Below are 12,747 nucleotides of genomic sequence, written 5' to 3' on the forward strand. Positions count from 1 at the left end.
CAAATAAAATCAGAAATGAAAGAAGTGAAGTAACAACCAACCCCACAGAAATACAAGGATTATCAAAAAATACTATGAACAATTCTATTACAACAAACTGGACAACCTAGACGAAATGGACATATTCGTAGAAAATACAAGCTTCCAAAACTCAATCAGGAAAAATAAAATCTTAATAGGTTGATAACTACCGAAGAAATTGAAGCAGTAATCAAAAACCTTCCAATAAACAAAAGCCCGGGGCCAGATGGCTTCACAGGGGAGTTTTACAAAGCAAAGAAGAACTAAAGTTGGTTCTCCTCAGACTATTCCAAAAAATTCAAGAGGAAGGCACATTTTCAAGCTCTTTCTATGAAGCCAGCATTACCCTAATTACAAAACCAGATAAAGACACCACAAAGAAAGAACTACAGGTCAATATCCTTGATGAATATAGATGCTGAAATTCTCAACAAAATTCTAGCAAATAGGATCCAGCAGTATATTAGAAAGATCATACACCATGACCAAGTGTGATTTATTCTAGGGATGCAAGGATGGTACAACATCCGCCAATCAATAAATGTGATACATCACATAAACAAATAGAGAAACCAAAATCACATAATCATATGTCGATGCAGAAAAGGCATTTGACAAAATCCAACACCATTTCTTGATAAAAACTCTCAGCAAAGTGGGAGTAGAGGGATCATATCTCAACATAATAAAAGCCTTGTATGTCAAACCTACAGCCAACATCATACTCAATGGGTAAAAACTAAATTCATTTCCCCTAAGAACAGGAACAAAACAAGGATGCCCACTTTTACCACTCCTGTTCAATATAGTACTGGAAGTGTTAGCCATAGTGATCAGACAAGAAGAAGAAATAAAAGGCATCCAAATTGGGAAAAAAAAAAAGAAGTAAAACTGTCCTTATTCGCAGATGACATGATATTGTACATAGAAAACCCCAAAGACTCCATCAAAAAACTACTAGACTTAATAAATGAATTCAGCAATGTAGCAGGATACAAAATTAGCACCCAGAAATCTATGGCTTTTTTATACACCAACAATGAACTCACAGAAAGAACAACTAAGAAAATAATCCCGTTTGCCTTTGAAACAAAAAATTAAGATATCTAGGAATAAACTTAACTAAGGAGGTAAAAGACCTATACTTGGAAAACTAACGAACATTGAAAAAAAAGATAGAGGAAGACATAAACAAATGGAAGAACATACCATGTTCATGGATTGGTAGAATCAACATCATTAAAATGTCCATACTACCCAAAGCAATCTATAGGTTTAATGAAATACCCATTAAAATACAAATACATACCTAGAACGAACTCTCCAAAAATTCATAGGGAATAAAAAAAAAAAAAGACCACGAATAGCCACAGCAATCCTGAGAAGACCAAAATTGGAGGGATCACAATACTGTCAAACTATATTACAAAGTCACGGTTCTCAAAGCTTCCTGTTACTGGCACAAGAACAGACATATAGACCAATGGAACAAAACGGAGAACCCAGAAATAGACCCAAGCCTTTATGCTCAATATTTGACAAAGGAGGCAAGAACATACAATGGAGTCAAGACAGTCTCTTCAATAAATGGTGCTGGGAATTTGGTCAGATTACATGTAAAAAAATGAAACAAGATCACCAACTTACACCATACACAAAAACAAACTCAAAATGATTAAAGAACTTAAATTTAAGATGGGAAACCATAATAACCTTAGAAGACTCCATAGGCAGCAAAATATCAGACATATGTCATAACAATATCTTTACTCATACAGCTCCTAGCTCAATGGAAACTAAGGAGAAAATAAACAAATGGGGCTACATCAAAATAAAAGAAATCATCAACAAAACAATAAGAAAGCCCACTGCATGGGAGAACATACTTGCCAATGCAATTTCAGATAAGGGTTTAATTTTCAAAATTTACAGGAACTCATGCAACTTAACAAAAGGGAAATAAACAACCCAATCAAAAAATGGGGAAAGGAGCTAAGTAGACACTTTTTGAAAGATGATATACAGAAGACCGACAGACATATTAAAACATGCTCAAAGTCACTAATCATCCGAGAGATGCAAATCAAAATGACAATGAGGTCACATCTCACACCAGTCAGGCTATCATCAACAAATCAACAAATGATAGGTGCTGGTGAGGATGTGAAGAAAAAGGAACCCTCGTGCACTGCTGGTGGGAATGCAGACTGGTGTAGCCACTGTGGAAGATAGTATGGAGTTTCCTCAGAAAGTTAAAAATGGAAGTCCCATTTGACCCTGTAATCCCACTTCTAGAACTATATACCAAGAAACCAGAAACACCAATAAGGAAGGATATATGCACCCCTGTGTTCATAGAAGCACAATTTAAATTAGCTATGATTTGGAAACAGCCTAAGTGCCCATCAGCAGATGAGTGGATTAAAAAAAGGTAGTACATCTACACAATGGAATACTACACTGCTATAAAAAAGAAGGAACTTTTACCATTTGCAACAGAATGAGTGGAACTGGAGAGCATTATGCTAAGCGAAATAAGACAGTCGATGCCGAAACCGGTTTGGCTCAGTGGATAGAGCATCGGTCTGTGGACTGAAAGGTCCCAGGTTCGATTCCGGTCGGGTGCACGTACATTGGTTGCAGGCACATCCCCTGTAAAGGGTGTGCAGGAGGCAGCTGATCGATGTTTCTAGCTCTCTATCCTTCTCCCTTCCTCTCTGTAAAAAGTCAATAAAATATATTTTAAAAAAAAAGAAATAAGACAGTTGGAGGAAGATAAATATTACATGATCTCACTTATATGTGGATATAATGATCAACATAAACTGATGAAAAAAAATGGATCCAGAGACAAGGTGGCACTGAGCAGAATGTCCAACCTCAGGGAACAGGCAGGGGCGGGGGGTGGTTTTAGATCAACCAAAGGACTCGTATGCATGCATATTAGGACGAATGGACACAGACACTGGGTTGGTGGGGGTTTGCCCTCAGGGGTGGAAGTGGCTGGGAGGGGGGTTAATTGGGAAAAAGAGGAGACATGTAATACTTTAAACAATTAAAGTTGTTGGATTTCATTTTTTTAAAAAAAGAATACCATTTAAAAGAATTACAACCATACAGTGTATACTCTCAGACCACAATAGATTTAAACTAGAATTCAGCCCTGGCTGACATTGCTCAGTGGTTACAGTATCTTTCTGTGCACTGAGGGGTCACGGGTTTGATTCCAGGCCAAGAGTACATACATGTGTTGCAGGTTCGATCTCTGGCCCCACTCAGGGTAAATACAAGAGGCAGCCAATCAGTGTGTGTCTCTCATATTGATGTTGCTCTCCCCACTCAATCTAAAAAGAAATGGAAAAAATATCCTGGGGTGAGGATTAACAAAAAATAAATAAAATGAAGGGAATGCAGTGGTATTTTTAAGTTTGAGCAAAAAAAATCAATTTTTATTGTATTTTTATGCTACTAAACTGCAATTTTTGAAATGAAATGAAAACTTTTTAAGTATTAAAATCACTGAAATATGGGTATTATGATAAATAAACTAGAATTCAATAGGCAGCTGGAAAATCTCAAAATACTTATAGATTAAACAATACACTTTTATGCTGAAAAGCAAGGACCTACAAAGAAGACTACTCTATTCAGCAAGTGTATCCTTTAAAAATTGAAGCTGAAATAAACAGCTTCCAAAACCCACTCTTCCCCCTCCCCCTACAAAAAAAAACACCAAACAAACAAATAAAAAAACACAAAGGCACAAAGGAGTTTATACTACCAAACCAGTATTGCAAGAAATATCAGAACTATCCTAATTCTCTAATTTGAACACCAGATAAAAACACAAAAAAAGAAAGAAAGTTATAGGCCAATATCCCTAATGAACATAAATGCTGAAATCCTCAGCAAAATATTAGCAAATGAGATCCAGCAACAATTAAAAAGATAATACACTATGATCAAGTAGGATTGTTATTGGGATGCTAGGTTAGTACAATATCCACAAATCCTAAACTTGTGTGACTGTTTCCTTCACCAGATTAGGGAAGTTTTCTGCCATTATTTCTTCAAACAGGTTCTCTATCCCTTGCTGACTTCCTTCACATCCTGGAACTCCTTTGATGTGAATATTGTTATATTTCATGTTGTTCCACAGCTCACTAAAGCTGTCCTCCTGTTTTTTAATTGTTTTTTTTCTTTTGAGTTCTCTGATTGAGTGATTATTTTTCTATGCTGTCTCCTCATTCACTGATTCGATCCTCGGCTTCCTATAATCTGCTCTTTATTCCTTCTAATGTGTTCTTTATTACTGATATGACATTCTTCATTTCTAACTTGTAATTTTTCATAGTTCTTACAACTTTTCTCATACTGTTGAGCATCCTTGTAATCATTATCCTGAACTCTATATTTGATAAATTTTTTTCAGTCTTTAATTTATTAAGGTATTACATATGTGTCCAAATTCCCCATTAACCCCACACACACACACTCATGCCCTCACCCCCCTGTTGTCTGTGTCCATTGGTTAGGCTTATATGCATGCATACAAATCCTTTGGTTGATCTCTCGCGCTTACCCCCACCCTCCCCTACCTTCCCTCTGAGGTTTGACAGTCTAATCGCTGCTTCTCTGTCTCTGGATCTGTTCCTGTTCATCAGTTTATGTTGTTCATTATATTCCATAAATGAGTGAGATCATGTGGTATTTATCTTTCTCTGCCTGGCTTATTTCACTTAGCCTAATGCTCTCCAGTTCCATCCATGCTGTTGCAAATGGTAAGAATTCCTTCTTTTTTACCACAGCATAGTATTCCATTGTATAGATGTACCACAGTTTTTTAATCCACTCATCTGCTGATGGGCACTTAGGCTGTTTCCAAATCTTAGCTATGGTGAATTGTGCTGTATTTGTGTGCTCCTGCATTGGGTTCATATATGTTTATCAGGGTTATATCCTCTTGTTGTATCAATCCCTTTAGTATTATGAAGTGGCATTCCTTATCTCTTGTTATGGCCTTCACTTTGAGGTCTCTTTTGTCAGATATAAGTATTGCTTCCCCAGCATTTTTTTTTTTTCATTTCCATTTGCCTGAAAAATATTTTTCCATCCCTTAATTTTCAGTTTGTGTGAGTCCCTTGTTCTGAGGTGGGTCTTTTTTAGACAGCATATATATGGGCCGTGTTTTTTTATCCATTCAGCCACTCAATGTCTTTTGATTGGAGCATTTAGTCCGTTTACGTTTAAAGTTATTATTGAAAGGTACTTGTTTGTAATCATTTCTATTTTTTGCCTGTGTTCTTTCTTACCTTTTTATTTCTTCTTTTTACAGCATTCCCTTTAGCATTTCTTGCATTGCTGGCTTGGTAGTGATAAACTCCCTTAGCCTTTTTTGTCTGTGAAGCTCCTGATTTCCCCTTCAATTTTGAGTGATAGTCTTGCTGGATAGAGTATTCTTGGACTCAGTCATTTGCTTTGCAACACTTTGTATACTTCCTTCCATTCCCTTCTAGCTTGATGTGTTTCTGTTGAGACATCATTTGATAATCTGATGGGGGATCCTTTGTAGGTAACTCTCTGTCTATCTCTTACAGCCTTTAAGAGTCTCTCTTTGTTGTTAACATTTGACATTGTAATTATGATGTGTCTTGCTGTGATTCTTTTTGAATTCATCTTGCTTGGGACACTCTGTACTTGTGTAACTTTTTTCTTCCCCATATCCAGGAAGTTTTCTGTCATTATTTCTTCAAATAGATTTTTAATTCTTGCTGCTCTTCTTGTCCTTCTGGCAGCCCTATTATACGTATGTTACTTCATTTCGTGATTTCCTCCTGCTTTTTAATTTTTTTCTCCTGTTGCTGTTCAGATTGAGCTTGTTTCTCTACCTTATCTTCTAATTCACTAATTCGGTCCTCTGCTTCTTATAGTCTACTGTTGAAACTTTCCATGGTGTTTTTGATTGTAGGTATATCACTTTTCATTTCTTCCTGATTCTTGTATAGGTTGTTGATTTTCTCATCCATCTGGTGTATGAATTGTACAACCATTACTCTACATTCTTTTTCTGTCATGTTGCATGCTTCAATTTCACTAATTTCCTTTCTTGGTGACTCCACATTTTCTTTCCTCTGGGGATTGTGTCATCTCCCCATTCTGACTATCACCAGAAGTTTCAAATGTCAAATTGCGTGGGCCTGGGCGGTTTGCATTGGGAGCTTTGCACCACCCAAGTGTCACTGACGAGCTCCGACACTAAGATGTGTGGCTGCCGTGGGTTGGTGGGAACCAGGCTCACCCAGAATCAGCATTACCAGCGCTCAGTGTGTACGCACCTAGAATCAGGGACCCTGCCTGCACCGTGCTGAAACAGAGACCCCACTGGTGTGTGCCGAAAATCAGAGCCCCCTAGTGTGTGCCAGGAGTCAGAGTTCCCCTGTACCTGCACCAAGAATTGAGTATCAGAGTCTCTGTTGCTTTGTGTGGCCTGGCGCTGAGAATCAGGGTCCCTGTGTGCACATGCACCAAGAATTGGAGTCACTGGCTCTTAGTGTGAATGCACTGGAAGTCAGGGATCCCAGGCACACACGATAAGAAACAGAGTCAAGTCACTGGTGCTTAGTTCTGCTTCCCGCCTGGAGAATCGGGGTCCTGGTCAGCTTGGGGGACTGGGTTGCACAGTAGCACTGTGTTGGCAGGAGATCTGCTCCTGCTCTGCGGAAAACAGACTTCTGTGTACGCTTGCCCAGAATCAAAGTCAGGTGGCACTGCCGCCCTGTGTGGACTTAGGATTTGGTCACTGAATTGTGTTGCGGTGAACAGATTCCCAGTGTCCACACGCTCCCAGGCTCAAATTTCTGTAGTGGCGCTGCAGTCCGTGCGAGGGGCGGGTCTATCAGTTTCTATGGCGCTGCCCGCAAGCCTGCAGGGAGGGGGATAGGCTCTGTGACTCACGGAAATCTGCAGCCGGGATGTCTGGATTCTTGGTGTCTGTGGGTCTGCAGCTGTGGTCTCAGGTCTCTGTCCCCAGTGGCTGTAGGGTCCTGGTTTGCGTCTGAGACCAGACTGGGTGGTGCTGAGGCCAGGATTGTAGTCTCAAGAAGCTTTGTTTCTAAAGATGGCGTGGTCTCTGTGCCCATGCTGGCCGCACCTGAGTATCTGCATTGGGAGCAGGGCTCCACTGTCTAAGACTGCCCGGTTTGGCAGCCCCTTGGAAGACCTGCAGAATCTAACTGTCCACACACGTCCACACACTCTCCTATCACTCCCTCACTCTCTCACACTCTTTCCTTCCCTACCTTCCTGCCAATCACCATCTTCTCTATCTTGATAAATTTCTTATCTCCATTTCATTAGCTCTTCTAAAGAAATCTTTTGTTCTTTCATTTGGGGCTTTTTTTTTTTTTTTATGTGGGAGCCCAGCCAGCCCTCTCATGCCTCTGTCCTTCCTACCAGTCTCTATCCAGTCTCTACTTTCCATCCTTGGTTATCAGGTTCCCTCCAGCTAGTCTTCAGTTGATTGTTCAGAACGGTTTTTCTATATTTTAGTTGTAATTACAGTTTGGTCCTGGGAGAGTTTCATTGTAGCTTCTACTTAATCTGTCACCATTTTTCTACCTCTGTAAGTTTTTATATTAATTTCAGATTCAGTGAGACTTTATCTTTGGGCTTTTATGCATCTGAAATCAGTAGTGTTTATTAGGGTTATTTTGAACTAGCATCTACTAACTGCCCTAGGGATAGTTCCGTGGAAAGATGCTTTTTATGGTAGGCTTAGGGTTTGGAGGCTCCAAAACCATGCAACTCATATAAATTTCTGCTTAAACGTAAGTTATTTGAGACCAATTTATATATGGACTAGAGGCCCAGTGCACAAAAATTTGTGCACTGGAGCGGGGGTCCCCCAGCCCAGCCTATAGCGTCTCATAGTCCAGGAGCCCTTGGGGGATGTCCACCTACCGGCTTAGGCCCACTCCCTAGGGGATCGGGCCTAAGCTGGCAGTCAGACATCCCTCTGGCAGCCCAGGAGCCCTTGGGGAATGTCCACCTGCCAGCTTAGGCCCACTCCCCTAAGCTGCAGTCGGACATCCATAGTGCTGCCAAGGAGGCAGGAGAGGCTCCTACCACTGCCACTGCGCTCGCAGCTGTCAGCCCAGCTTGTGGCTGAGTGGAACTCCCCCTGTGGGAGTGCACTGACCCCCAGGGGGCAGCTCCTGCATTGAGCGTCTGCCCCCTGGTGGTCAGTGCATATCATAGCAATCAGTTGTTCCCAGTTGTTCTGCTGTTAGGGTCAATTTGCATATTACCCTTTTATTATATAGGATTTTCAGAGGTTGTTTTGCCTCCCAGAGATCAGTGAAGACAGACAAACTGCTTTTTCTTTTCTCTTTGTCAGTAGAATGACATTTTCTGATCTATTCTTTTAGTAAGAGTTCAATCCTTCAAGTTTTGTGGAGTAAGAAATGGTCAGAGGGGAGAGGACAAGAATCTCAGTTCTAACATCCTGCTTTTAATTTGTCAAAATCCTCCTCTTTTACCCTTGGCAATACTATGAAGCCAAAAAGCCATCACATAAGCTGTTTTAAGAACCTGAAAAAGCATTAGAAACTATGATTCATAGTAAATGACTATAGCCATTTAATTTATCGATGGCAATTTACAGTCATCCATACTTTATAAAAAATCTATGCCATTAGTGATCAGAGAGATGCAAATTAAAAACAGCAATGAAATACCACCTCACACCTGTCAGAATGGCTATCCTATATAATAAAGAGGTAATATGCAAATTAATCATCATGCCCTCGCCCAAGAGGCCGCCCCATGTGGTCACAAGATGGCTGGCAGGGGAGAGCAGTTGGGGGCGACTGGGCCTGCAGGGGAGGGAGGACAGTTGGGGGTGACCAGGCCTTCAGGGGAGGGCATTTGGGGGCGACCAGGCCTGCAGGAGAAGGCATTTGGGGGCAACCAGGCTGGCAGGGGAGGGCAGTTAAGGGTGACCAGGCCGGCAGGGGAGGGCAGTTGGAGGAGACCAGGCCTGCAGGGGAGGGCAGCAGGGATCGGGCCTAAATCGGCAGTTGGACATCCCCGAGGGGTCCCAGATTGGAGAGGGTGCAGGCTGAGCTGAGGGAACCGCCCCCCCCAGTGCATGAATTTCGTGCACCAGGCCTCTAGTCATTAATCAACAAACAACAAGTACTGGTGAGGAGAAAAAGGAACCCTAGTGCACTGTTGGTGGGAAAGCAGACTGGTGTAGCCACTATTGAAAACAGTATGGAGCTACCTCAAAAAATTAAAAATAGAATGTCTTATGACCCAGCAATTCCACTTCTGGGAATATATGCAAAGAAACCTGAAACACTAATTAGAAAGAATATATATATACCTCTATGTTCATAGCAGCATTATTTACAATAGCCAAGATTTGGAAGCAGCCCAAATGCCCATTAGTAGATGAGTGGCTGAAAAAATCATGGTACATTTACACAATGGAATCTACTTGGCCATAAGAAGAAGAAGGAGGAGGAGGAGGAGGAGGAGGGGGAGGGGGGAGGGGGAGGGGGAGGGGGAGGAGAAAAAAGAGGGAAATCTTATCTTTTGTGATGGCATGGGTGGGCTTGAAGAGTATTATGCTAAGTGAAATAAGCCAGTCAGAGAAACACAAATACCATATGATTTCACTTACATGTGGAATCTAATGAACAAAATAAATTAACAAAATAGAAACAGGCTCATAGATACAGAGAATAGACTAACACCTGGGTCTGGGTGAAAAAGGTGAAGGGATTAAGCAAAAAGAAAAAAAATGAAAGAAAAGAAACTCATAGACACAGGCAGTATGGTGGAGAGTATGGTGTTACCTCAGGGCAAGGTGGGTGGGAGGGGGAAGAAAAGAGTACAGGGGGAATAAATGGTGATGGAAGGAGACTTGACTTTGGGTGATGAACACACAATATAATATACAGATGATTTATTACAGAATTGAACACCTGAAACTTATATAATTTTATTAACCAACTTCATCCCAGTACATTCAATTAAAAAATAAAATACTTCTGTTAGATTAAAAAAAAAAACACATTTGGATTCCCTTGTTAGTAGGGCCTTTCCTTAGTATCTATTTGCTAGAAACAAGATGTCTACTACCTTATTCTTTCTTACCCTACCCACCTCTGCTTCCTATACATAACTAAGATACTTTATATTCACCCAAAGGCCAGGTTTCATTTTTGTCCAGCCCTTATCTGCTTTAATGATTTATACCAAATATCAACCTAGTTACCCTTTCAATACAAACATTTATTCTGCTCCTGTTAAAAATATGAGAATTCGTATCACAACCAATCATCATCTTATTCCTCATGGAAAAAATACTTTAAAAATATAAAATGAAGTAAATCACATTATATTGCCATGACATTTTAAAAATGTCATATAATTTGAGAAATATTAAGCACTTTAAAGAATTCACATATAGTTTTGAAATATTCTAATATGATTTTAGGGAGAGAGAGAAACATCAATGAGAGAATCATCATCAATCAGCTGGCTCCTGCATGCCCCTTACTAGGGATTGAGCCTCAACCCGGGCATGTACCCTGACCAGGAGTTGAACTGGTGACCTCTTGATTCATAGGTCGTCACTCAACCACTAAGTCACACTGTCCATGAAGTTTTAAGATATTTTTTAAAATAAGAAACTTTATTTAAAATTCATCCCATACCGCGGGGTAAAGGTGGGGGGTACTTATCTGTACTACTACTAACAATAAAAGAAAAAACAATCTCATCCCATAAATTGGCAGGGATTTTAGAATATATGTTAAACAGATATTTCTTCAAACTAGCAATAGATATTAGTCTACAACAGTGATACTCAATCTTTTTCATTTCACAGCACACAGAACCTAATTACTAAAATTCCGCAACACACCAAAAAATACATTGTTTGCCATTCTGACAAAAAATATAGGTATAATTTCAATAGATTTACCCAAAAAATTAATAGTAATTACCTACCATTTTTGCTGCAAAGTGACTTTTTAAAAATCAGGTGCCTACATGCCTGAGTTACAGGCTCAATTCCCAGTGAGGGAGTGTGCAGGAGGCAGCAGATCAATGTTTCTCTCTCACATTAATGTTTCTATCCTCTCTCCCTCTCCCTTCCTCTCTGTCTGAAATCAATAAAAACATTTAAAACATAAAAATTAAAAATCCGGTGCCTATCATACCTAATAAAATGGTAATATGCAAATTACCATCACTCCGCTACACCCACGATTGGGCCGCTGGAGGCGCGGGGGGCAGGACTCAGGGTGGCCGATTGGCTGGCGGTAGGAGCGGGGGGCGGGGACTCGCGGGTCCCCGCCCCCCGCTCCTTCCGCTGGCTTAAACGGCCTGCGCTGCAGAAGACGCTGGTGGCGGAACTCGGGGTGGCCGATTGCGTGGCTGCTCGCACCAGTTTTCCACCAGCAGCAGTTTTCCTCTGGCCACCCGCCCGATCGGGAGCGCCTCCCGATCGGAGTTCCTCTCAGGTGCTCTGATCGGCGGGTGGCCAGAGGAAAACTGCTGCTGGCGGATAACTGGTGCCAGCAGCCAGATGAAGGAAAAGTCTATTGCATGAAACTTCATGCAACGGGCTCCTAGTATATATAAGAATTTCTGGTTACCAAGAATTAACCAATCATACACAATCTTATTATACATTGTGACCAATAAGATGCAATTCTATAATATATATTTATGCTTCAACACAGGGCATTCATACCTGATGGCAATTTTGTATTGGCTGTTGTCATTTTTTTATTTGACAATATAAGGGAAAAGAGGTCAGTGCCCCTGACTAAACAATAAGGTATTACATGTTTTAAAAATTCTTGTGGCATACCAGTTGAAAATCAGTGGTCTACACTATGTATCTTTAGATAGCACTGGCTCTATTAATAAGATATTTGATAAAATATAATCCATTTTCAGATGTATATATCTATGTATGTGTATATAAAGATAGATAGATATGTATCTTTTTATATTTCAGGAGTTTTACTTGTTATGATATGGTTTGCAATCTCGTCAATCTCAAGCCATGGCCAGTACCCTGATGAAAATTCATTTGGACTATTAATTGTCTTTTTTTGTTCCCTAATTGCGGGGAAACTTATGGAAGTCAGTAAAATATCTTCAATGCCTCCACTTCCACCTCTTTTGGGTAAGGGTATAATAAGCTTTAATTTCTTTTTATTGATTTCATGTAAATTATGAGCATATTCTAGTCAGAATAAATATAATTTAGAAATGTTTTAATGTAATATAACTTATATAGCATCTTTATATGTGTATATATTGTATATGTATGTATATATACCTAATTTATAGAGGTATTTATACTCTCTGTATATACACACAGATTTTTTCTGAAATATATTTTTAAAATAACTTAAATATACTCAGTATATGATTCTTGTTGCTTTATCATTTAATAAGACATTTTTTACTTAATTTTAAATGTATCGTAGAAAAGGAAAAATTAGGGAAAGACCGAGTTTTTCTGTAGATAACGTAACTCAAATTCAATTACAGATTCAAATATTATAGTGTCTATAGCATCAAAAAGTCTTACAGTTTTTGAGTAATCTGTTTGGGCATCTCCACTATGTGTGTATTCATAGATATATCACCTGCCTAACCTGTTTCATACCTATTTCTTCATCACCTTTTTACATAACC

The 12,747-nt window shown here is 39.8% G+C and overlaps 1 protein-coding gene across 1 annotated transcript in view; it reads left to right on the forward strand.

Moving 5' to 3' along the window:
- Positions 1-12,747, forward strand: part of LOC307102826 (sodium/hydrogen exchanger 9B1-like) — a gene marked incomplete at both ends in the record, with an annotated part of 78,393 nt that overhangs the window by 17,522 nt on the left and 48,124 nt on the right. The window contains one exon of the mRNA XM_079776514.1: positions 12,059-12,229. Coding sequence (XP_079632640.1) covers positions 12,059-12,229 — 171 coding nt within the window. The remainder of the gene's footprint in view (positions 1-12,058; positions 12,230-12,747) is intronic.

This window comes from Cnephaeus nilssonii (genome assembly GCF_951640355.1).
Source record: "Cnephaeus nilssonii genome assembly, chromosome: 1".
Classification (NCBI taxonomy): Eukaryota; Metazoa; Chordata; class Mammalia; order Chiroptera; family Vespertilionidae; genus Cnephaeus; species Cnephaeus nilssonii.